This window comes from Myotis nattereri (assembly GCF_964212035.1).
Source record: "Myotis nattereri genome assembly, chromosome: 4".
Classification (NCBI taxonomy): Eukaryota; Metazoa; Chordata; class Mammalia; order Chiroptera; family Vespertilionidae; genus Myotis; species Myotis nattereri.
The window spans coordinates 24923737-24951239 of record NC_138079.1 but is presented as its reverse complement, the minus strand read 5'-3'; the positions used below and the strand labels follow the sequence as shown (position 1 = coordinate 24951239).

The 27503-nt window shown below is 45.5% G+C and overlaps 1 protein-coding gene across 1 annotated transcript in view; it reads right to left on the bottom strand.

Annotated features, from left to right (window-relative positions):
* PDZD2 (PDZ domain containing 2) overlaps positions 1–27503 on the bottom strand; it is a 327492-nt gene that overhangs the window by 51500 nt on the left and 248489 nt on the right. The window contains exons 4-6 of the mRNA XM_081088887.1: positions 16649–16791; positions 13849–13981; positions 12204–12359 (exon numbers count right to left, since the gene is read on the bottom strand). Coding sequence (XP_080945013.1) covers positions 12204–12359; positions 13849–13981; positions 16649–16791 — 432 coding nt within the window. The remainder of the gene's footprint in view (positions 1–12203; positions 12360–13848; positions 13982–16648; positions 16792–27503) is intronic.

Below are 27503 nucleotides of genomic sequence, written 5' to 3'. Positions count from 1 at the left end.
CTAAACAATAAAGCACACAAGAGACCTGCTGTTTAACAAATTCAACTTTCTTGGAGCTGAGAGAGCCATATTTGTTCCAGGGGCAAACAGCCCAGGCTACAGATGCTGAAAACCACTACCTCTCCCCAGCACCCAACATCAAGAATCTCCTTGGTTAATAAGTCAGCCAGAGAAAGACGCATACTGCACCATATGATTTCACTTACATGTGGAAACTAAAGAACTAAATAAACAACAAAACTGAAAGAGACTCATAGATACACAGAGAGACTGATGGTTGCCAGAGGGGAAAAGGGTTAGGGCCCTGGGTGAAAGAGGTGAAGGGACTAAGAAGCACACACTAATAGCTACCAAATAGTCACGGGGAAGAAAGCAAAGCATAGGGAATATAGTCAATAATATTGATACTATGTGTGGTGCCAGTTGGGGCACTAGAAATATCAAGGGGAGCACTAAAGTATATGATTGTCTAACCACTAAGCTGTATACCCAAAACCAATCTATATATATAAAACCCTAAGCGACTGGTCGCTATGACATGCACTGCAGGGGGCAGGTCGGCCGGCCAACCTCCCATGGCCCCTCCTTCCCCTCCGGCCCCCGGGCGGGGCTAGCTGTACCCCATCCATGCACGAATTCATGCACCGGGCCTCTAGTACATAATAAAATTAAAAAATATATATCCTTAGTTAAGATGGAGCAAAATAAGAAATAGGAGAGATTGAAGGAGGCCATGAAGTGCTTTGGTTTTTAACTCAAAAGGTCAAGGGAATTTAAGCTTGGACGTTAATTACCTTAGATTTTAACGTCTCTAGGTTATAATTTGCAAGGGGATTTGACTTGGTTGGCATTTTAACGACCCGAGTGTCTTTACGTTGACATTTTTATCTCAGTGCAGAACCTCTGAAAAGCTGCACTGGACAATGTGGCTGGAAATAATTGTGGACGAGAAAAAGCACAGAAATTGAGCTTTAGCTTCTGGCAAGTTTTAGGCTTTGGGGGTGGGGAGCAAACATCATCATCTACTACGAGAGAGGCCCTTTGGTCCACACTGAGAGTCTGGTACTTAGAAATGTGCTGTCACCGCTGTCCAAAGCGCTGATGAGGTCTCCGTGAACACACCGTGACTAACACATTGTCGAACTCCGGGGCGTCATCTGTCTTTCTCAGCTAACTCTTGAAGCCTTGCAAACAAACCATGCAAAGCATGGCTTTTATCTCCAACCATTTCCATTGCACAAGCACATCTGATCCCAAGGAAAACAGGAGGAGGACTGGTTGCACCCAGTTTTTATGACTTCTAACACTTGAAAAAAAAATAATCTGCAGATGTGACAGAAGACATCCAGGCTCCAAATCCCTAGGAAGCCGTGTTGGCTCCTTCCCTGGTCAGTATCCTCGGGACAGTGGAGCCTGGTGGTTTCCCTTTCATGCTTCGGCCACACCAGGGTTGTTTGCAGGCTGCCAAAGGAAGCTCGTTTTCCAAGTCCCTGGGGCAGATGTTTGAATGGTCAAAGGAGAACCAGAGGCCGAGGCTGGGAATAAATAACTATTCAGAAAAAGGGAATGAGAACAACCATAAATCGGCCCCCAAGTAGCAAGAAGCCCGCGGGCAGGCTGCAGAAATTAAAACACAAATCTACTGTGACCCTAGGCGTGATGTTTTCCAACAGAGAGAGTTCAGGACTGAAGAGGAAAACAGTAAAACCGACCAGTCAAACTCGCCAAGCACCAGCATGCTCGGTACATGCAGAGCCTCAGAGGCAGCTGGGTGGAGCGGTGCCGGTGTCCACTGAGGCTCTGGGACTGTGGCTTGGCCAATGAAATAATATTGTCCTTGTTCTAGCTGAGCCCATTTCCAGATTCCTCCCACGTATCATCCCCAAACAATTTGAGCCCACTTTGTGGGTGATTTGGATGATTTTTATTCATGCAAATCAAATAGCTCTCTTGGTCCCTTAGGAAGTCCAGGCAAATAAATCACCTGTAAGAACTAGGCATGTGGTCAGTCACTGATGCGGTTATCCCCTCCTGCGATGGATCTGCATGTGTCACCTTCCCAAGGAGAGGTCAGTGTCCTCAAGTGACTCTCCGTTCTCCAAAAGCTATAGGACAGGCAGACGGCAAGAAGGAGAATCTGTCCCCTCTTGGTACTGATTTCAAATCGAAGCTAATACAGACTCTACGAAGCCGGAATCTCACGCTTGCCATGTTCCCATGAGTTAGTGGGTAAGAACACTGTGGGGCTGGCATTCTCTGGGTTTGCGGGCTGGCTGCTACAGGCAGACCCCTGGTCACCAGCCGGAGCTGGCTGCTGGCTCCCAGTGCACACAGCTCCGGGAGCAGGACTAGGATATGCCTTTCCCGAAATTCCAGTGATAAAATTGTGTGTGTGTGTGTGCGTGTGTGTGTACATCTCAAGATATACAAAAAGTTGAGGGAGGAAGGCTATCGAAAAGGTACGTAAAAGAGACCGAAGAAGTAAACAGAAGGAATGGCAGGAAAGAAAATAAGGGGTGGATGTCAGAGGCGGCCAACTATAGCAGCGGAGTCAACTCCAATTCAGCAGCAACGGTAGACACACGCCAGGTTCTCCCGGGGGGTTTTCTTCTACAAATGTTTCAGAGGAAGTTTTACGTGATTACGGGGCTTAGTGTAACAGAAAGGGATTGTTTTAATGGGGCACACCACGTAGGCAGGTTTCAGATGAAGAGTAACTGGTCCTGTTGCAGACACTGGTTAGATTTTGGGCGGCTGTTGAAGTACCAGGCAGTCTTCCCTAAGGCCCTCTGCTGCCTTTTCCAGAACAACTTGAGCTGCACTCTGAATTCTGCCTTTTCCAGGAGTGGTGTCGGGTTCATGCCAATTTGCTGAGAGATATTTCTAAAGGCCTCTAGTTGGTGAAGCAAGTGCTGGGAAGCTGAGATGAGCCTGTGGAGGCCACATGGACAGCAGTAATAAGAGGCTGTCCCAGGCTCACACATGATCATGGACAGCAGAGATTGGCAAAGGGCTGCCCGGGAGCCAAATCTTGCCCAATACCTGTTTGTGTAAAGTTTTATTAGCAAACAGTCATGGCCATTAGTTTACTTATTGCCTGTGGCTGCTTTTGCACTAGGCCCCACATCAAGGAGTTCACAGATGCTGTTTGGCCAGGAGAGCCTGAACTGTTTACAATCTGAGCTTTACAATTGCCAACCTCTCATTTACAGGAATGGCTCATACCCTCATCTACCCATCCCTATCCAAGGTCACTGCAAACAAACGGGAGAGTTTTTAGGAGCCATAATTGAACACGCTGAAGGGAAGGCACTGACAAGTACAGACGTCTTCAAGGAAGCTGCAACCGGAGGGAGGCTTACTGGTCTACAGAGGTATTTCCTCTAAAAACAGCTTTGCCATCCAGGCTTTGGGAATTATACTTTCAATTTCATTTTAAAAAGATACCCATAAGAAACTCATTTGAAAAGACGAGGATTCTCTTTTTAAAATTCACAGATTTTGCTAAGTGTCCTTGCTTTAATCAGATTGATGTACTCACAAATAGAGGGCCTGAGAGAAATGGGAAGGATTTTGTTTGTGTTGCGGTCTTTTTGTTGATGATGGCACAGGGGGGTCAGGGGAGAAAATGACTTGGAGAAGAAGAGGCTGCTTGGGAACCCAGAACCTTAGGGGATGGAGAGGCTGTGGCTACCACAGCAGGAGTTTAGAACAGTATGAGGACTAGGGTCCAGGCAACCTGTGAAGAGGGCAGCCAGCAAGTGAGGAGGAGCAGATAACTGGAGGCTGGAGGGTTCAAAGGTAAATATTGCTTAAGATCAGCCCCGCCTTCGGAATTTAAAAAAAAGTGAGGAGGACAGTAACTTCCTCCTTCTCTACCACCACAGAGCCCTTGGCTCACCAAGTGGCAAGCCCAAGGCCCAGCACGCCCACTGGCAGTGGGCCATGCTCCCTTCCTCCACTGACCAGTCACAATGCTGCTTCCCACCTTCCCATCTGCATGGCCCCTCTCCCTCTGTCCAGGCTCTGGCTGCTTTTGGGCTAAACGCTTCCAAACCCACCTCTTCACCTCCAGTGTAGTTTCCGTCTAGCTCACCACTTCAGGGACCTTAAAACAAAAACTGGGGCCCTCAAAAGCTCTGTCACTCAATGTAAAGCCATCAGTGAGTCACAGCACCTGTAAAATATGTCAGAATTCCTTAGTCTGGAACTAAAAGCATGGGCTAAACATTTGCACTTGATAGATTGTTTGTTTACTTTTGAACAGGCTTTAAATTTTTCTACTGGTGGACCACTGTACATGTTATTTTTCTGCTCTAGAATGTTACCCATTTTAGTGGGCGTTCTTGTGGAAACCCATGGAATAGTCAAACACCCCATCCACTGCACCCTCCCTGATCCCTGGAAGGAATAAGATAACCCTCCCTTAGGTTCTATATAGCAGCGGTCGCCAACCTTTCGAACCTCACGGACCACCAGTGGTCCACGGACCACCGGTTGGCGACCGCTGCTATATAGCATATGGCTCCTAAGAATTTATTGCACAGAACAGGGGAATACAAAAAATACAGAAAGAAATGTAATTCATTATGGAATATAGCACATTATTACAAGAGAGGAAGACTGTGTTGTGTCTTCGTATCTCCCAAAGCACCTGGCTCACATGGTGACAAAGTCAAGCTTGCTGAGTTCTGTGTTGATTCATACTGAGCCTGGTTGTGGGTACCTGAATGCCAGCTTATCAACTTCTGAGGGTGTATCTGGTATCAGTGGGAAGAATGTTAGGAAGAATTAGAAATGTTTGCTCTGGTAGCTGAAGGGGGTGGGTGGTCGTGGTGGTGTGTGTGTGTGAGATGCAGGCCACCTACTTGCCACCACTAGCTTACAAGATAATCTCCCAAATGTTCATGAACATATTTGTTTCTAGGGGAAATAAATTTGAAACAACAGTGTTACCAGCACATTTTGAAAAATCTAGCTACCTTACCCATTTATATAAATTAGGAGGTATCTTTCTGATTTTTAAGTGCTAGAATGGGACGGATGACAAATGAGACTGGCAATCAGAGAAAGTCGAGACGACAGAAGGCTGAGCAATTAGGAAAGTCTCTTTGAGGAATGAGGGGCTTCTGAGTCCCTGTCAGGAGTGGAGGGAAAGTCATTTCAAGTGAAGAAATCCAAGCAAGAGCCAGAAGGGAGAGGCATGGTTTACCTTTTCTGCAAATATCATTCACTGAGCTAAGTCAGTCACTTATGTAAAAAGCTGAGCAAGGAAAACCAAGCAAACAAACAGCAAACGAAGACCTAGGCAAGCAAACACTTGGGTGGGGAGAATTCTATTCATTTTAAGCAGCTCTATTTCTTTGAGAAATTTCTGTCCTGGATTCCACAGGGCACCTTCACTATCTTGCATTTTGCTTTGTTTTTACTTCTCAGCTGCGTACTACCGTGTTGGGTAAGGTGTGGTGAAAAAGAGAAAGATACCAAAAAACTCCACCCCTTCCACTGCTCACGAAGTCTTCAGATGAGGTGTGTGTTGTTTTGTTTTGAGCACTCATTGCCTATTAGTCTACCTGACCTATGCACCATCGGAGGTGACTCCATGCACTGTCGGAGGTGACTCCGTCATCTGCCTTATAAAAACCAGCACAGTAACTGGGATGGAAACTAAGTGGGGAGATCCTGTTTCTCCTACGGAGTAAGACTCTGACTGTGTATCAGCGCCGTCTCTATTTCAAGTCTCAAGAGACACATACATCTCAACGATTCCTGTTCTCTTAAAGACTGATGAACGAATTAGCTCTATTACCTCAGATAGAAGTGCATAAATGAGTCCCATCTACTGCTTTCCCTGTGTAACTGCCATCATTTTGTCTACGGCAGAAGACATTTTTATTTCAGTTTCATTTCTGAACTGCCACTTTCCTTGAAGTCAATATATCCTACTTTACATTCCTATGTGAGAACTAGAGATTTGAACTCCGCCCCCCGCCCCCCAAAAACACACACAGATAAACTCAATTCGTCGGGGTGATATAGAAGGAGCATTTGTAACAGGGGGCAGTGCTGAAAGGCATCCTGTAATGGACAGGAAGTAACTTCCCTGAAGGGAGAGGTCCCTTTGAGACTTCTACGGTATTATTTGCATAAAATAAATTAATTGGAGGGCAAAGAGATTTTTACATGCTCCAGCAGCCCATGTTTTATTTTCACTGAAATTTGCAGGAATTTTTCAAACCTGAACGACACTAACAAGTTGACTGCACGCTCAGGGGATTTCACAACGCTCCTCGCTGTGAGGCAGGAGGCACTCCCGACACAGGGTCATCAATTTAGCCCAGGATTACCGCACTAATGCACACATGCACGATTAAGCACAAAACAATCTCAGAGGAGATGAACATCTCTATTAAGCGCTAGCACTTTCCTCCCACACTCCAAGGGGCCAGCGGGCTCCCCCCACGTGGAAATGGCCATCCGTCCCCAGGGTGCTCACCCCACTTGGAAGACCACTGCCGCACGAGGCTGAAGAACCGCATTTGCTTTGCTACGCAGATCACATGGGCTGTTTACTTCCTTGAGAAACGCAAACTGCTGGGATGAAAATGCAGCACTGAGCCAGGTAGCGAGTTGGAACAGGCCCCGGAAACTGTGCCCTGGGAATAAGCCTAATTCAAACTTCAGCAGTTTCCTGGGCAATTCATCCAGGCCAAATAATTATTCTTATCTTAAACTAGTATTCCCTCTCCCACCCATCTAAATAATCACTTCATCTCCTTAAATCTGAAACCAAACCAAACCAAACCAAAGCCACCCCACGCGTAAATCTTATTTTCGTTGGCCAGCAGTAATTGCAGCCTGGTCTTTCTTATCTCGCTCTGGCAACGCGACATACGGCACTGAGCTTTAAGCAACATCTTCTATAGGGCCGTGCCCTCGGAAGTGTGGCTCAGGGAATGTGTAAGTGAACTGAGACCTACGTGGGGAAGTCTGGGACTTTGAGGGGAATGAGGAGGAAGTTCACAGTTGGGGGCAGTGGAGAGAAAAAGGTACAATTGGGGAATTGGGGTCAAGTATGTGTGGCTGCCAGCTTCGGGCGAATGCCGGGATAATACAGCATCTGCATCAACAGCTGCAGTCTGTGCACCAGGGTGTCCGATGAGGTAGTGAGAACCTCGATGTGCAAGCAGGCCTGTGCTCACCAAGACCCAGTGTGGCTGGGAGACCTGTGCCTCCAGGTTTCCTGTGCGCACCGCGCACACCTTGGCCTCACACCCCGATCCTAAATTATAGAAAGGAGGGAGGCAGTCGGGAGCCTAAAACCTCCCCTGATCTCAAAACCACGCACATAGAGGTTTTGGCCTCATCCAGTCCTCGGCCAAGAGGAACCAGTCTCTGCACTGTGTCATGGAAATGGCCATATGGCCAACAGAGGGTGTGCTTGAACCTGCTGCTCCCCCGGCAGCCACCATCTCCCAAAGGTTTGCCCTTCAAAATGTGGGCGAGCATCAGGAGCGCCTGGGATGCTTTTGAAAATAGTCTCCTGGGCCCCACCCCACTCAGACCTGCCAAACAGGCCCCTCCAGTGGGAAAGCTGGGGGTCCGATGGTCAGCTACATCATGGAAATGCTTTTCTTGGTGTGTTCACCTTTCCTTTCCTGTCTCTTTTCTGCCTTTCCCTCGTAGCTGACTAGAGCCATAACGTGACTTGTCCGGGGAACAAGCTTGCTATCAGTGGAGCTCAGAGGCCTCTCTCACCACGGATGTCGAGCCTATAAAATGCAAAGTTTGGACCAGCTAATCCCCAAGGACTTGTAGCTCTGGCACTGTAGCTCGATTCGCCAGAACCCACATCTTAGAGATGGGCAGGCCCATGGTCCTTTTCCTGGTGCCTTCTGCCTGGTCTTTTCACTCACATCCCACTTCACCAGCTCCCTGGGGAAGTTCCTTCCTTGGTCGTTATTGTTGATTTGTTAAAAATCAAGCCCGAAATTCTCTTTGTAGCTGCTCGCAGGTTTCAACATGAAATCTACTCATTTGTTCATGAGGTGCTGCCACAAATGTCCTACTTCAAAGGAAGAGACACTGTCCTTCCAATTCCATACTCAGAGAAACGATTGCTACATCACTGCTATTTGTGTCTGAGATGAAACGCCCAGAAGGGAAAGGCAGACAGACTTTCTAGTTTTCAGACACAAATAATAAGCACCTACTATGTGTCATGCCTATTTTAAATTCATGGTGTGCTGGGGAAGACGGGCAAGTCAGTGGAAGACAACCAAATCTTCTGAGGAGTCTGCAGGTGCATTAGGAATCACAGAAGTTATAGCAACCATCTACCTGTCTGCCCACCTGTCCAACCAACCATCCATCCTATAATACATGCTGAGAGCTAACAGTGAGCACTTGGGATACAGGAGTGAACAAAGCTGATGTGGGCCCTATCCCCATGGATCCTCTACTAGTAGAGAAAGATGACATTAACCAAACTGTCACATGAACAAACGTATCACTATAATCTGTGTTAAGAGTCACCTCTTCTAGGAAGTCTTCCCAGATACACACATCCTTCATGCCTAGACCCCATCATGCAATATGTCCTGCCAGTGTCTCTGCATTAGTAGCTTCTCTCTGTGAAGATCAGATTGTCAGTCAGACGCTGGAAGCTTCCTGTTTTAATACTAATGCACATTTGGTGCTCACTGGTCTTTGCATTAAGCTCTAAATTCAATTCACCAGAAAAGTCTAGTTCATGCCCACTTCCCATCCAGGGCAGCTTGATTTAATCCAAAATGGTACTTTCAGACGCTGCAATACAAGTTCTCAACACCCAGACACTTTGGAAACATTTAGAGTGAACACTTGATCAATTATTCAATTCAAACAACACAGGAGCGCCTCTCCTTTCTCTTTGCATCTGGATAGGTATCTACCCGAGAGGATGCTGACTTCTCCTGAAGACTGTTACCCGGGCTCTCACACCTCTGGATGCTGCCAACAAGCAAAGACTCAAACCCCAGTGTCAGACTTACAGAGTCGTGAGGTCCAGCTTGCCTCCCCTTTCCTTTCGAGAGATGAGGTCCTTTATTCCTGCTTAAGCCCTGATCACCTCAAAGTTTTCCAAGATCTTCCCAAACTAGTGATTCCAACAACGTTAGCACTGCTTCCCTGATGTCAGAGGAAGCCGGAGACAGGTCTGCTGATGGATGTGCTAAGCAAACCCTTCCTCACTGAGCTTTGACAACAGCAGATTTGCAAAGGCAATCAGTACTTATTTTTTTGTTGTTAAAAATATAAAAAGGGAGACAGGCTCCTAATCACTGAAGGGCATCACCCATTTCACGCCCTGTTACACTGGGCCTCTTCTCCTCTTCATTTTAAAAGCAGCCTCTCCCTCAGAAGGCCAGAGCAGGGATCGTTTCCCCCCTGAAAAATCTCATTAAAAAAGGAAAAAAAGAACTATAATCATTTACACTTGAGAAAGGATACCCTTCTTGAGTAGCCAATAAGAACAGAAGTGCCACAGCCGTTTTATTGGAGGGCTCTAACATTCTCAAACGTTAGCCCGAGTCCAAAGCACCTGGAAGGTTTACTGAGAAGCAGACTGCTGGATGCCACCCTCAGAGTTCTGACTCAGCAGGTCTTGGGTGGGACCTGAGGATTTGTCATGTTTTTTTTTAAAAATATATCTTTCTAAAAATTCAAATACCATTCTGAACACTCATGGTCCAAGAACATTTAACTAATAAACACACACAAAAAAAAGAAAGAGATGTTAAAGATTGATCTTCAAACATTATGCCAGTGATGCCACGCTTGCCTATGATCTCACTGACAGAAAACCACATCCACACCTCAGAGGCCATCAAACCATTCGGAAGAGCTTCCTTAACTGTGAGCTGCTGGATGCTGCCAGTTTGGGCACTGCTATTTTTTTTCAAGCTCTGAGTAGCTGTAGGGATCTCAGCAGGGGTTGGAGGAACCAGCTCCACCTTGGCATAGTGCCCAGTGCGGCCAGTTGAAGCTTCGAGGAAGTCACAGAGTGCGGGGGGGGGGGGGGGGGGGGGGTGTCGGGGGGGTCTTTCCTTCGAGGGTACGGACAAACTGGGACACGATTCTAGGATGGAAAGTCTGTGGCCTTGAGCAGCCAGCTGAATGCCACCCCCTCCCCTCTGTAAGGTGAGGATTTGTATTTAACAAGTTTCCAGTTAACCCTGCTGCCAGCCCCCCCACAACCCCCCCGCCCCGGCGCGGACCGCTGCGAGATGGGTGACAATCACGCAGATGACTGGAATTTCACCGCCCATCCCCATTTCCCTTTTGCCTGCCTCCATTCTTCAAACTTGATATTCACCATATGGTTTTATCCGAAGCATGGCTGGGGCTCTCTGAAAGGAAAGTCTCATTTGCTGCGTATTGTAGCCATGAAAAATAAATCACAGGGGGGCTCCTGGCAGGCCTCGCGGTTGTATTACACATGCTCAGCCTAAGCGCTTGGAGCGCACCACCACGTACAGGTGCAAAGCCAGTCAGTGTCTGAGTGGAATTGGCAGCAGGTTTAATCCCTCTCATCTGTGGAATAAAGGGCTTGGTAACCTAGTTGACTAAACAGCACCAGGTTTCTTTCATTTAAGGTGGTTCATTAGTGCTTAAAAATTCTAAAACAAAGAGCCTTGGATTGTACACATAGAACTAAAAGTATTCATATATATAGTGCCCCTCAAAATGTACACACATACTTTAAAGAATTATAAAGGCAGTATTTATTAAAATACATTTCATTTCCAAAATTGAGCTATCAGCCACTAAAGTGTAGATATGTTATTGTGGGACACCCTGTATATATATATTTTTCAGTAGTTCAGCATCTTTATAAGGTCCTGAGGGCAGACTGTGACATCCGGAAGATCTGTTCCAGCTGCCCATCTCCTGGTCTTCCAGGCTCTGTCTCAGGCCCGGTTCTCCTGGTGGAAACCGGACCTCAAAAGAATGGCCCACAAAGGACAGTGTTCAGGTGCAGGGGGTAAGCCAGGGAAGAAGCCCGGTGTCCCCTCCTCTCTGAGTGCTCTACTCCCCTATGGAGCAGAAGCAGAGGGGGGTGAGGTAGCCTCCAAGGTGATTGCGGGTGTGAGACTTAAAGGCCACCTAAAGTTCCCCAAGTAAAGTGTGTTGGGCAGAATGCATTGAAATTCCTTTGGAAAAACCACAATGATCTATAATAATAAAAGCATAGTATGCTAATTAGACTGGTCAGCTGAACGACCTTTTGGACCTCCTTCCGGACAACCTTCTGGACGAAGCCAGGGCTGCGAGGGCTGAGGCAAGCCAGGATTGTGAGGACTGAGGCAAGCAGTGGCTGCAAGGGCCAAGCCCCCTTGCACGAATTTCGTGCACTGGGCCTCTAGTAAGCATATAAAACCATGTGATTAATTGGTAGCTTTTTTTAAAAAAGATAATGACATTGGTGATGATGGGAGCTGGGTACTACCAGAAGTTTATATTAGTATAACCCCCCTGGAGAGAGCCTCTGACCAAGCAATTCTGAGGGGTTCCAGATGGCAGAAAGGGAGCACCCTGCCCGGGGCTGGTTGGATGGGGAATAAGGGCTACCGAGAGTTTAAACAGAAAATGATACAAAGCAGAGACCACGGAGCCACACGGTGGCCACAGTTAACCGAGAGCCCTCCCGACTATGCCGGGCAGCGCCTGAAGAGTAGACCACATGGGCTCGAGGCTGTGTAAGGAAGAGCTACGCACCATGGAGAGTTCTGGTTTGATTAAAAATTTAAGACCTATCTATACAGCTTTGCATGAATGAGTTATGGTGTTATTTTAACATTCCACTTTCAACCAGGAATCACTGTCTCAGTTTAAATTCCCAAACAACAGTTCTCAAACACTCTATCAAGAGTAGCAATAAAACCCTTGTATATATATTATTAAGCATCCTACCAATTGATATGCTCACTGAACTTAACACCCAGTTGCTCTCTTATCATGTTTCTAGTTTCAATGTTTTTTCCTAAATAAAAAGCCTTGCCCTCATAGATCTTTCTGGAATATTCTAACATAAAATAAAGAAGAAAAAAAAATGCAACCATGGTCCTTTGCCGTCCTGGTCCCTATCACACCATCTCAGGCTTTTATCCCTGACCCCAGCACTCCATCTCCAGCAGAGCCACCAGGAAACCGCAGGCACTTACAGCTCCCTGGATGGAGGACGGGCCAGTTCCTTCGTCCTCTTCCCCGTCTGGCTCCTGGTCTTCGTTGTCAGTCCAAGAGGATACGTCCTCTACCGAGCTGGTCAGATCAGGCAAACTCTTGGACGTTAACCTCAGGAGGTCCTCGGCAGAGGTTTCCTATGGGAACGCAAAGGTCCAAGAATTACACGATGGCACCAGCAGTTCCAGGTCAAGGTCAAAGAAAACCAGCAGAGGCTGCTATGGGTGGTCACATGCTCCCAACCTGAACACTATATGGAACATATATTCCACACTTCCAGGTTTGCAAGGTCACCTCAAATGTCAGGGGTGTGCACCCAATTTCAACACAAATCATTTTTCCCCCTGAAGAATCTGTGTTTCTTAGATGAATGTTTCTATGGTTAATCTAAGATCCTTGAACTTGTGATCCTCTGATGCCCTCCCCTGTCTTGCTTTCAGGATACAGTTTAAATCCCTCATTGAAGAGGACAACATCTTAGAGAGCTGGCCTCTGCCCAGCTCTCCAAACTCATCTCCCACCATCGTTCCTTCCATTCCAGCCACATTTACTTCCAAATGCCCAGGCTGTCCCTGGCCCTATCACTGCCTTTTCTACCAGCAGCCCTCTCTGCCTAGACCACCCATCCTCTCATGACTAAGGCCTACTTGGGCAAAGAGTACCCTTTCCCGCAGGCCTTCCTGGATCCCATCAGGAGGCCTTCCATTTCCCCTTTCTTCTCTAATGTCCTTTACTGTTTCTGTTACTGCCTTGCAGTGCATGACTTGTCTATCTCCCCCGCTTATCTGAGAGTTCCCCAAACTGAACACCATTTCTGCTCATCACTGTGGCCCCAGGCCTAGCACAGAGCTCAAATACCCACCGTATCCTCCTCTCCCCTCTGCTCATCTCACTGGCATATGTTCATGAGAGAGATCAGATTGCTCATTGAATCATAATGTCAAAGTGGAGACGGATGATGTCTTTGCAATAAATGCAGCCCTTGAACAACTTTTCAAAGTCAATGAAAATAAATGGAACCAGACTCCATTAAGGTCAGACCTATAAAGGGGCTTCATTGCCCACTGTTATCTTGCTTTTGCATTCTCAGTTCTATTCACCCTTTGAAACTGAATGGGAAAAACTTCCCGAATTTCGGGGGGTTTGCTGGTCTCTAGTTTTTAGAGAGTTCTTGTCAGTATTTTCTAAGAAGAAAGAAGGAGAGGTAAAGTTTTTAAAACTCCTCCCTCCCTAGTCACATTTCATAAAACCCTGATGAATTTTGAATATATGAGAGGGCTTAAACATTCCCTAAATATGAATCTGTGGATTCAGTAAATTAACCCCATGGATATATTCCAGCACAGGGAATTTTCTTTTTCCGTTCCTTTTCTTTCACTACAGCCTTGCTCACAGTCCAGGTGTAGCAAGCAAACCCGTTGTTGTTGTTGCTTTTAATTGATTTTTAGAGAGAGGAAGGGAGAGGAATAGAGAGATAGAAACATTGATGAGAGAGAAACATCATCAATCGGCTGCCTCCTGCATCTCCCCCCCCCCCCCGCCCCCGCTTACAGGGGATAGTGCTTGGGGAGGGCTCCAAGTTCACACTACCATCAGAAATATCAAAAAAAGCACAAAATTACCTACCTTGCTGGCCACGACCAGCTGAACCATTCCAGTGGCTGAGCGAAGGATGGCCACAGCTTCCTCGTGGGACAGCCCGACCAGTAGGTGACCATTGATGACCAGCAGCTCATCTCCTAAGGACAGTCTGCCATCCCTGAGGAAACGGAGATGGGAGAAAACTCCCTTATCAAGACATCCTGGGCCTGAGAAGGGACATTGTACTGGAGCCGGGAGGGTGGTGACAGGAAACAGTTAAAACCAGGCTAAAAGGAGGCAGGGGCAACCAGAAGCATTGGGATGGGAGTGCTTTATGCTTTGGTCTGGCTCAGTCCAGGTTCCCACTCAGAGGAGTATGCTCTGTCATCTTAGGTGGTCACCTCATAACAGGCACGTTCGGAAGTCACCACCATGTAACCTGGGATTAATGCCAAAGAAATGTCCCATTTGGGTGGAGACCATGATAGAGGAAGCCAGCCCTGAAGGTTATAGGATAGTCAAGTCATTCTTAATCCTATTTGCCATCCTTCCTTGGACTCAGTCCTTAGTGTTTCATTGAGCTGAGCACAAAGAGAGCAAAGGCATCCTTCCCTAACCCATGCCCTCTTTCTTCCAGGTGGCATACCCCTGGCCAGATTTCCTCTGTGGCACCTGGGACACCACACTGCATGTGTCTGTCCATCTCCTCCTGCCCACAGGGTTGTAGGACCTTGAGGATAAAGTCTCTCAGCTCCTTTTCATCCTGTGTCCCTACAGCCAAGCTTCATCAGAAGAATGAACACAAAAATGAAGAAAGAAACTAATCTATTGCTGTTGCAGGTATCAGACTGGTTTACAAACGTAGGTGTACAAATATTCTACTTCTTTCTTTTCTTTCAATTAAATTACAGCTGACTCAGAGCTTTCTTCCCTGGGCTGGCATAAGCACAGTTGTCATGGGAACTGGCTCCCCTAGGGTGAGTCAAGGGTCTGGGGAGGCACACTCTGCCAGAGGGTTGGGCAGGCCCCTTCATGGTACATCAACAGTCTCGTGGGTTCCAACTGAGCCCCCCAAGGGTCTGGTCTCCCATGATCCCAAAGGAGCCAGACATTTTTCATCTTCATTGATAAATAAGGGGCAGGAAATCTTGTGAGGCTGAGAAATCCCGGGTTGACTTAACCACAGCACCACCGAGATCATACCTATTCCCATCCCCTTATTCGTTTCCCTCTTTCATTCCATCTTGCTCTCCTGTTATTGACCAGAATGCCCACATGTGAACTAAACACCCCAGAAGCAGATAGACAGACAGACCCACACACAACTCCCGGCTAAGGGCAAAGAAATGAGAAACCCACTATCAACAGCTCACAGAGAAAACAGACAAGAACAGCTCTGTGTAAGCTTATCTCTGGGCACAGGAATTTCCTAATTGCCAACTTTCCAAAGACAGACTAGAACCTAAGGCCTAGGATTAGTGGGAAAACGACTACCCAATGGGAGTTACTTAAAGCATACATCATTTGGGAATTTAATGATGCTCTCCTGGATAAAAACGAGCTTCATTCTTCAATAATTACTGTCACACAGATAAATGACAAGTGTAGTAAATCTTATCTCTACTTTAGTGATTAGCCTACTTTCTAGTTAGAGGACTGATGAGCAGGAAACACTTTGCTAGTCTGTACCCTGGTTCTCTCGTTAGTTTTGCATTCTTTATACTAAATAACCTTCAGCTCCCTCAACTCCACCTCATGAGATCTACTTCTGAGTGCCCTCTTGGCCTTGGGCAGGCCAATACTGTTCGGGTTTGCCATATCTCTCTCAGTATCAGGGTACCTGGCCCGAACAATATAAATTCCAGAACACTACATTCACCTTCCTCACCGGTGAAACTCTATATGCCTACTGTATACATGTGAGCATGCAACATGCACATACCCCACCGTGCCTTGCAAACAGGAGATGCCTTATGTACAGCAGGTCCTTGAATAACATTTAATTCAACATCGTTTCATTAAAATGTTTACGAGGTGCTGTAGGAACTTAACTCTTGTTTACATCAATTAGCCTATGGTAAAACTGGCTTTGTTATACATTGTTCTGCTTAAAGTTGCAGCACCTATCGATGTTAAGAGAGGATTTACTGTACAGGGTAGCAATGAGCTAGCATGGCAAGGGTATACCTTAAATTTGGGGACCGCTACATCCCTGTAATTACAACAGGACTTTCTTTTTTTGTACGAGCTCTGCCTAAGCACTGTCCCTCTTCCTATTGCAGATGATTGTTCAGACTGGAAAAGTTTTGAGGTATGAATTTTTTCTGGTCACAAGGAGAAAGGTTCACATTTACTTTTTCCCCGTCACATTTGCAGGACAGAGATAGGAGTATATACGTGTGCGTAGAGTCCTGACACCACATGTGAACTGTGGTCAAATTTAAAACCAGTCACTTTCCCAAGTCATTAGCCACTGTCTTCTGGAAATTAGGATGTCAGGATGTGGTATTCTGTTATCTGGCACAGTCTGGATAAGAAACCACATATGACTGGCATCCAAAAGTTAGGATAAGTAGCATTCGCTTGGAACTCAAAGTGGACTAGAAAGAAATCCCATTTCTCCTTGATGGTTTGGGGAGCCTACAATATCCCCAGCAATTAGCCGCTTCCTGTGCTCAGAGGTAGGTTTAAATAGAACCACTCAGGCCTGATGTCTCTCTGTGCTCCAGCATAACCCTTGTGAACTGTAAAGGCCAGTGCTTTGACCAAGTGGAAGTCCCAGAGCCCAGGGACAGGGAAGGGAGAGGATAAGAAGGAAGAGAAAGTAAGAGAGTTAACTAGTCACCTGTGAGCGGCACCTCCTTCCTTCACTTGAGTGACAACGATAGCGTGAGGTGAGCGCTTTGATCCTCGGCCTCCACTAACCTGAATTCCCAGCCCATCCGATTCTTTAAGCAGTTCCAGTTTCCATATCCGGCCAACTTCCTCCTTGGAAGAAAAAGTGAGCACACCATGAAGTACACAGACAGATGCACAGCACTGAGGCAGGAGAGGGGAGCTGTTGGATCATTTCTAATACTCATCACTTTTCAAAAGGCATCGCAGGTGACCACAGGAGACAAAATGCTGTGGATTGGAACAAGTCTCGCTGGCAGTGCTGTCCAATAGAATGTTCTCTGATGGTGGGAATGGCCTATGTTTGCACCATCCAACCTGGAGTCCCAGCCACAGGTGGCTATTCAGTGCTTGAAGTGTGAGAGGCAACTGACACAATGAATTTTAAACTTCATTTAATTTAAATTAAATAACCACCTACTTAGTGGCTAGCGGCTATGATACTGGACAGCACAGCAAGACTGATTATTGAATTCCCTGAGCAGGATCCTGCTAAGTGAAGCTGCTTGTGCCTGAAACCCAGATACCACTGTGTACACAGCTAGTAATTAATAAGGGAAGATGAAAGGGAGACAAGCTAGTCCTGGCGCCAGAAGACTTCCACTACACTGAGCCCAGTTCTGCCACTTAGTGCTTCTGAAAGTCACCTGATGCCTAAAAACATCAGTTTCCTTGCCTCTAAAGTGAGGAAAATTATTAATATTTCAGGTTTATTATTAAAGTTAAATGAGATATTTATGGAAATAGGTGGCAATGATCCCAACATCTAGTTCCCCATTCTAGGTACATAATAAATGTTGATAGGTAATCAAATATTACTTATAGTAGTGAAATCTGCATATATGTTAAAAACATCATATTGAATTGAATCTAAAACTTCCTTAGAACATACACCAGTAAATGAGATCTTTGGTAGGAGAAACCAAAACAGTAAATTAGTTGATGAATTTGTTATCAACTTCTACAGACATTGGTATATACACTCTTTCAATACATTAAAAAATTCTTCAAGTCACAAAAATTTATCCTCTTAAAAAATGAATAAAGGTCTCTAAGTCCTCTGGACTACTACCTCTGGAACACCTTTCTCTCTTCCCCATTCAGAAACAGCCTCCCTGGCCCTCAACGTCTCACTTACTAGTAGCTCCACTGATTCAAGAAACATCCTTGAGAATCACTTAGCCTTTCTGATTCAGTTCATTCATTCCCCAGGGACTTCTCATTTCACTCCAAGGACACAAACATATTCCCACTGCAAAGTGTTTGAGTTCCCTCAGCTACTTAGCTATTCCGAGAAAAGAAAGCAAAACCTGCCCCAGTGGTTTATTCTGAGTCTTATTTGGGCTCACACCTACAGTTCTTTTTAGCTCTAGACACATGGGTATGGGTCCCAATGCATTCTTCATCTGCTTTCTTCATCCATCATGAAGGTCCAATGGAACCATTAAGGTCCCCTATGGACAAAGCCATCATCCCCCTAGAAATAGGCAATCTGCCCATTCAAGCTGCTGGTAAAAGAGAAGGAATGTGAAGCATTTAGAAAATCTGAAATACATACTGTCAGAAACTAAAATGAAACTTTATGCAATAGTAAAAAAACAGATGCTGAACGGTCACTGATGTGCAGCAACAGGAATGTCTGGGGAAATTATTACCAGACAGAGACCTGTTGGATCCTAACTTTTTCTAGTGCTGCTCAGTGGGGCTCCATTACCCCGGCAACATGCAAGTGGGTGCCAACTGTCTCCTTCATCGGCTCACCACAGACACACGAAGCCTGTCTGGCCAAATGTAACTTCAGAAGTCACTGGCTTACCACAGCAGTTCATGAACTTGTCAACAATCTCTATATCATCCCATCAGCTCACTTAGGATTCCACAGTTTTTGGTTTGTTGCCTCTGACCTCTGGAACACCTTTCTCTCTTCCTCATTCAGAAACAGCCTCCCTGGCCCTCAACGTCTCAGCTCCAATGATTCAAGAAACATCCTTGAGAATCAGTGCTACCAGAAGGATGGCAACTTTCAACGCTTCCAGGCCATGAGAGCCAGTGGCCTATCAGATGGATGGCCTCAGAGGGAACAAAGTCAGGGACACACTGGTTCTCTGTTGTCCTGGCTCGCTGGGCATCCCACACCAGCACATGGGTCAGCCTGTGGCTGCCTCCCTGGGCCTCATGACGCAGCTGAGAAGCTAGAGCAGACAGTGATCTGACTTGCTTTTTCCTTGGAAGATATGCCAATGGCTTCCAGAGTCCTAAAGATGTGGGACAGTGCTCCGCCCTCTCCCAGTAGGAAAAGCCATGGAGCTTTTTCCCAAGAGCCACGGGAACCCCTATGAGAGTCTAGAAATTTGAAAACTCATTTGGTTTTAGCCCAAATTAGTAAAAGCCTATCCATCCCCACTACTAGTTACACCACCATTTCCCCTGCCCTACTGTTCTTTTGTTAACGTGTCCAAGAACACGTTAGGTATGCCTCATAGGTGGTGTGACAATACTAGATTTTTAAATCCTTCCAGTAATAGGACTTGTGATAAGAAACATGCAAAACTATGATAACTGAGAAAGAATAGCCTCATGTATCCTTGACAGAAAGTTAAACACACTTTTTGTCAAAAGCACCCACACACTCACTTCACACCCTCATTCCATACTCCTGCCCCTGCCCCACACGAGTTAAAAGCAAAATAAAATACATGTCTAATAAAAATGGCTTCAGAGGGCAGAAAAGACCAGTCTGTAATATAGTCTTCAGCTATACCAGTCAAGAAACACACCACCCCTCACCCTTTTATCCAATAACATATTTTGTTTATTTTATTTTATATTATTTTATTTTAAAATATTAAAAAAATATTTTTATTGATTTCAGAGAGGAAAGGAGAGGGAGAGAGAGACAGAAGCATCAATGATGGAGAGCGAATCATTGATCGGCTACCTCCTACAGGCCCTCCACTGGGCATCGAGCCTGCAACCTGAGCACGTAGCCTTGACTGAAATCGAACCCAGGACCCTTCAGTCCACAGACTGACACTCTATCCACTGAGCAAAAACTGGCGAGGGCTATTTTGTTTTTCAATAATTGAAAGTAGGAACTCTGAGAGAGGTCACAGAAAGCAATGCAAGTTTCCTTGCCTTGGAATTTCTTGGTCATCTAATCAGGAGTTCAGAGGTACACAAAGGAAGGCAGAGACAGGAAGAGGCAGATGTTATCAGTCTCAATTGTACAACTGTCAGTATGGCATTAAATTTATCTGCCTATAGCTGAAAGCAGTGCTCAGTTAAAAATAAAATCAGTGTTTGAAGTTTATTTGGCAAAAGCTGGTACTGGCCAACAACCAACTGGCCAACTTAAATATAATATTAAGTTTTATTAATATTATTACTGCCTCCTTACAGTTCCGCTTGGGTATCTTATACACACTTCAGTATGGTCAAAACAGGATTCTCCTCCCCCCACTCCTGACTCACCTATCTCAATGGGAAAAATACTATCATCTCCTCAAGATAAACAGGATACACAACCCAAAAGCCCACGAGTTATCTCTGATTCCTACTTCTACTCCCTGACCCAAACCACGAGCAAGATCTGTAAGCTCTACGAGCAAAATAAACCCACATCCATCTCCTTCTGCCCCTCTTCCCTGCCACCATCTTGTCAAAGCCAGAGCATCTTTACCTTGGGTTATCACAATAGTCTCCAATCTGGTCCTTCTTTTTTAATTCTTCATCTCTACAACCCACTACTCTCCATTACACACCTAGGGTGAACTTTAAAAAAGTCATGATGCACTCAGCTTAGACCTTTCAACAGCTCCCTTAGAATGAGGCTAGCTCCTGGTGATGGCATACACCGCTCTTTGTAATCTAGCCCTGCCCACATCTCCCGAGCCACCTCCTAATGCTCTCCGCATCACTCACTGTGCTTCCGTTCCTCTGCTCCTGGAACATTATCATCCTTGCCTTAGGGCAGCTGCATGTGCTGGCTGCTCACTGGGAACATCCTGCTCCCAGATTTCCTGGGCTACCCTTTCTTGACACTCTTCAGCTCAAACACTGCCTCTTTAATGAGGTCTTTGCTAATATCCAGTATCAGTGAGCCCCCCACCCATGACACTGCCCAGCCACCACCTTTCACTTCACCCTGTTTTGTTTCATTTATAGAACGCGTCACCATCTAACTTTCTAATTTGTTTATTTGCTTATTTATTGCTTGTGGCTCCTTCCATGTGATAAATGCCACGGGAACCTTGTCTCTCATTTACCAATGGGTTCTAACAACTCGAACAGTGCCTCACACCTAACAATATGCATAAATGCCATGAAATTAACACTTCTAAGATGTTTATCCACAAATCTTACAGTTCTCCAGAAGTTATTGAGACTGACATTAAGAGGCTCACTCAGATGCGAGACCTGCGTGTTTGCCAATGTTCAGCGTGTGAACATTGATCCAGCTGTAGACACAATTGAGTTCTGAAACAGATCCTGTCTAGACAGATGGCTCAGGCTGCGGTTCCCTTCGCATGGGCTTAAAGGGCAGCGAGACTTTGTCAGTCTGGTGAGAAAAAGCCAAACCACAATACTGGACGCCATGGACTCCTGCATGAATGCCTCCAGAGGCCTACCTATCCTATTAAGCGCCAAGGACTTGTGAGCATACACGTGCACCTCTTCATGGAGGCAAACAAGGGGGTTTGTTTACCAAACAGGTTGGCACATTAAAGGGAGCTGTCTTGGCAGCATTTAAATGACCTCATCTTCTTCTGGAACCCAAAATAAAGTTTTACAACAGCATCTTTGCCCCAAATGTGAGAAGACACATCACCCAATTAGAATTTCACTGCAGTAAATATTCTGGCTCTGATTATAATCCTATTCTGAGACTGTTTGCTTCTCCCTTCTTATTTAGAATAGTCTGTAAGCTATGAAGAAATGTGTGATCATAATGTCAAAGTGGCCATCCCTTAGTCATCAGACCAAAATGCTGAGGTGAGAAGGTGGAAGCTCAGAGAAAGGACACGGCAGCTGGAGAGCAGGGCTGGAACTCAGGTCCATCTCTCAGGCCTGGTGCTCTTGGGCGCCTTTATTAACTAACTAGAGGCCCAGTTAACAAAATTCGTGCACTGGGGGGCCTGCACCCTCTCCAATCTGGGACCCCACAGGGATCGGGCCTAAACCGGCATTTGGACATCCCTCTCACAATCCGGGACTGCTGGCTCCCAACTGCTTGCCTGCCTGCCTGCCTGATCGCCCCCTTAACCACTCCCCTGCCAGCCTGATCAACGCCTAACTGCTCCCCTGCCGGCCTGGTTGCCCCAAACTACCCTCCCCTGCTGGCCTGGTCACCCCTAACTGCTCTCTTCTGCCGGCCATCTTGTGTGAGGACATGATGGTCAATTTGCACATCACCTCTTTATTATATAGGATAGCTACAGAGCACCTACAGGTGCAAGGCACTGAGCTAGGACAGAGAGATAAATAAGGTCTTTGCCCTTAAAGTCTATTGGGAACACATAGCTAAATGGTATTTGGAATACGTGGGATTCATGCATTGATGAAGATAAGCAGGGAGTACTGCAGGAGCCCAGAGAGATGTCTGAAGATGGGGACAGTTAACAGGGATGTTATGGAGCCTCCTTGAGAGGGTGTTATTGTGCTTGGTTTCCAAGAAAGGTAGAAGCTAAGCTACATTGGGGAAGGGAGAAGACAGTATAGCGAGAGCAGCATCTGCAAAGGCTCACAGTCAAGAGTGAGCATAGCCTTTTGGGAAAACAACAACAACAACAACAACAACGATAACTCACCCAGCCCAAATCGAGGAGGCAGAGAGTTAAGGAGGGATCAGATAATGCTGGGCCTCATGCAATATGCAAGCCAAGGTGCTTGGCTGTTACCCCAAAGGCAAGTGGACCCGTCAGAAGTGTTTAAGCGGTAGTGTACTCCGGCCTGCCAGTGCATGCGCAATGAGGTGCCCTCTGGTTGCAGTGGGGACAGTGGATGATGCGATGAGAGTGGGGACAAGGAGAGGGATAGGAGACTACTGTGACCGCCCAGATGAGACATGAAAGCAGGCTGACCCCCACCTAAGGTTGTGGGAGTGGAGGAAAGAGAAGTGGGGTGAGCAGGAAGATCCTAAAGGAAGCAGAAGTTGACAGGACTCGGTGATTGACTGGACAAGGTGTCAGAAAGAGGGCAGCATTTCAGCTGACTCCAGGCCACCACTGTCCCCAGCTTGGGATAAAGGCATTTTCCAGGACATGGGATTGTCATTGCAAAACCAGGGGAAGTTCTGTGCAAACCAGGATGAGTGGTCACTAGTTGAGGCAGGTTTCTGGTTTGGGCAGCTTGTGGGTGGTGAGGCCTGGAACGCCGGGAGCAGACTTAGCGGTGTGGGAAGGGATGCACTGAGGTTTAGGCATGCTGTGAAATAACCAAGATAGAGACATCCTGCAGGCAATTGGTAGAAACTCGGGGCTCAGGAGAGAGGTGAAGGTGCAGACACGGACTTAGGAGACACTACCATGTAGGAGGACACAAGTTCACTCAGTGACCATGGGGGCTTCCTAGAAGAGGATCATTCTGATGCTGCTTCTGCTGGCTGCAAACACCAGGGACCACCCGGGAGACGTCCTGCATGTCACTCTCCTGAGTTTCCCATCCTGCCCTGAAGAGTAAGGCCTTCCTGAAGTCTCTGCTAAAGGCCTAAGGAAGGTGTGGTGCTGCATAGGGCAGGTTACAAGTACTAGGGGAAGACAAAGGTTCCCAGGGACACATGCGCCAGCGGTGAATAAACTCACCTGCCTGGCAAAGGGTAGGATCGTTTCTGTTAAGTGACTACCTTTGGTTGTACTGGTTTTTATCATGCAGCATTACAAAAATACACATAGGTCTAAACAGGCTTGCAAAAACCGGCACCTTGGGTGAGTAATGATCTCTACTAGACGGAATAAGTCACTGAACACATTTCTAAAACTGCTTATCTATGTCCTAGGAGATTCTTATGTTTTAGATGATGGGCCCAACTTTTGTATTTTTAAAATAAATATTTTATTGATTTTTTACAGAGAGGAAGGGAGAGGGAAAGAGAGTTAGAAACATCGAGGAGAGAGAAACATCGATCAGCTGCCTCCTGCACACCCCCTACTGGGCATGTGCCTGCAACCAAGGTACACGCCCTTGACCTGAATCAAACCTGGGACCCTTCAGTCCCCAGGCCGACGTTCTATCCAGTGAGCCAAACCGGCTAGGGCTAACTTTTGTATTTTTAAAAATGAATCTGGTTGCATCCTTATCATTATGTGTTAATTTTTTATAGAACCATATAAAATATGGTTTTTTTGTTAGAGAAAACATTTTCCTACAGCTCTGGGATACAGGATTAAAAGCATATAAAAATCAGTAACAAATAACAGACTATGAGAAAGGAGCACCTGACAATTAAAAGTGGTCTGAACGATCACTATAAGCCTTCTCTGTAATTTATTAAGTCTTTGTAGATACACTAAATCATTAATAAAGCAGAAACGGAACAGTTCTGACATGTTTAATCTCCCATTATTCAAATGATGGAATTTTCCCCCTGAAAGGCTTAAGAGGCAAATAGCTAGTTTTTTTTTTTTTTTTTTTTTTTCTGGAAATTCCATTTTAGCACGACCTTGGGCTCATTCTGGAGTAAAAATAAAAATTCACGCAGTCCAAGGACCTAAGTAACCTGTGAAGATCTACTGGTTCCAATTTGGGTACTATCTGAATGGGGGTGGGGAGGTGCGGGGGGAGCCACTTCTATCAATTTTTTGATAAATGTATCTAATGATGACACTTTTGGGGTTGAAAAGGGTGCTAAAATATTCGCGTCTAAGAATATTTTGACTTTCCAAGACCAAGAGTCAGTAATAAAGTCTACAGATTATGGACAGGGATGAAGAATGCTAATTCCAGCTGGCAACTCTCTCCTTTCTATAGGCATATGGCTTTAAAAAAAAAATGCCCCAACGGCAATAGATCAAGTTTGTTTTTCCCCCACCATTTTCTTTATATTTTCTTGGATATAAGACCTTGAGTGCAAAAGTCAGGTACGCTGATAGTTGTACTCTTCAAGTAGTCTAATGCAGAAATTCAATTTTATGTTATTTGCCTTTAATTAAGATGAGCAGAGGCCCAGCCAGAGTGGCTCAGTGGTTGCATGTTGACCTAGGAACAAAAAGGTCACGGTTTAATTCCGGGTGAGGGCACATGCCTGGTTTGTGGGCTTGATCCCCAGTGAGGGAGGCAGCCGATCAATGATTCCCCCTCATCATCATTGATGTTTCTATCTCTCTCTCCCTCTCCCTTCCTCTGTCTAAAATCAATAAAAATATATATATATATATTTAAAAGATGAGCAGAGGATGGTACTTTCTGAAAAGTTTGGTGTTTTTCTTTCTTTTAGGAGCATTTCAAATTATTTTCACTTATCCTACAACAAATGAAAGCCTGCTCTTTAAATTGTATGAGAGTCGACCTTAAATTTTTGCTACCTTAAGCCTTCAAAATGATTAAAGATGTCAATACTCTCTAACTTATTTTTTTCATCTTAGGCTTTCTACATATTTACAATCTAATCATTGGGGGGAAATCCTGTCATAATATAGTACATATTGATAAGGAATACACAGGTTGTTCCAAAAACGTGTATACACATTTTAACAGCTGATGGCTCCTTTGTTTCGTTAAGGCCAGACTAAGCTTTGAACAAAGGAAATTCATCCTAAAATGCTACTAGAAGTTTGAAAATGCAGTTGAAGTACAAACACTGCTTTTATGATTATTCAAAGTGTGGATACAAGGGTATGCCCCGCCCCCAAAATGTATACACATTTTAATAGCGGATAACTCATTAAATTTTCACATTTAACTGATTTGAAATAATGGGTGAAGCCAGACTAAGCTTTGAACAAAGAAAATTTATCTACTAGATTTTTTTTAATGGGGATACATAAAAGATAAAGTTTATGGGACAAAACCGGCAACAGCTGACGAACTGAGGGTGCACAAAACTGAACGAAATGATTCTTGATGTTTGCGATTCCACTGCTCCATGTTATCAGCAGTGCCAGGACCAGAACAGGCATCAGTTTGAAAACAGGTGTTGACAAAAAATTATTCATTTCTGTAGATTCTTTTAAATTCTGAAAACAAACTGACTTTACAATTGTTCAAATGTGTATACATTTCTGGGGACACCACCCTGTATTATAACACAGGCGTTACCTGCTTTTTCTAAAGTTCATGTTATGACACTACGCTTTTACAAAAGGCCTACAGCAGACCTGTTTGCACTCACTGAAAGAAATCCAAAGAGAATTTTTGCTTTTATGAAAAAGAGCAAAAAGCAAAAACAGCGTCTAGTGCTTGTTTTCCAGGGGTGGTTACAGAGGCAGTGTGCACCCCAAGCAGCGAGAACGGCACTGCTTTTACTATGTTAATGCTATTTTAGATTTTGTGTGTTATTTGTATTATTTGGTAGGTTATTTGGGGGGCCAAGGAATGAAAAAAAATGTTTCCATAGCAATTAATAGGAATTGCTACTTTGCTTTAGGCCATTTCGGCTTATAAAAGGTTTATAGGAATACTAGAGGCCCGGTGCATGAAATTTATGCACAGGTAGGGTCCCTAAGCCTGGCCAGCGATCAGGGCTGATAGGGGCCTTTCGGCTGCCAGCTGGGACCTTCCTTCCCCGGCTCCTGGCCAGAGCCTTCCTTCATTCCATGCCGCCCCCTGGTGATCAGTGCATGTCATAGTGAGCGATCAAACTCCTGGTCTCCCAGTCGAACTCCCCAGGGGACACTTTGCATATTAACCTTTTATATATATAGATTCTACTTTTGGATGGGGGAGGGACTGTATGTTTATTGACCTTAATTTTGGGGGAGGGGATTATAATATTTTCTTTGCCCTTCATCCTTTTTTGGGAGAGCATAACTTGGTAGAAAAGTCATTGATAGAAACACTATTTTTCTTCTAATCTGTTTACACATTCCATCCACAAAGATGCCTCCCTCTGTGCAAGGCTTTAAGACAATCACCCGGCTCCTCAAATGAAGGAATGTGGTCCATTAAGAGAGTGTTATTTTGATTATTCTCAACCCATTATACAGATTGGCTACAATTGCAGAAATATACATAAAACAGCCTTTAAATTACATTCATTCATAGGGTTCCACATCCCAACAAAGCTGAACTGGATAGTTCCCTCTGGGCTCATTTTCCACCTTTCCAACTCTTTCTCCCATCTCTAGGGTGCCTCTTGAGTCGGAGAAGACACCAATGAGGAACCACTTAGGATCTTATCGCTTCATTAAGAATCCACAGGAGCCCTATCCAGTTTGGCTCAATGGTAGAGCATTGGTCTGCGGACTAAAGGGTCCCAGGTTCGATTCCAGTCGGGGGCATGTGCCCAGGTTTCGGGCTCAATCCCCAGTAGAGGGTGTGTAGAAGGCAGCTGATGAATGATTCTCATCATTGATGTTTCTATCTTTCCCTCTCCCTTCCTCTCTCTGAAATCAATAAAAATATATTAAAAAAAAAAAAGAATCCACAGGAGCCCTAGCTGGTTTGACTCAGTGGACAGAGTGTTGACCTTGGAGTGAAGGGTCCTGGGTTTGATTCCAGTCAAGGGCACATGCCCAGGTTGCGGGCTCGATCACCAGAAGGGGGTGTACAAGAGGCAGCTGATGAATGAGTCTCTATCATCACTGATGTTTCTATCTTTCTCTCCCTCTCCCTTCCTCTCTAAAATCAATAAAAATGTATTAAAAAAAAAA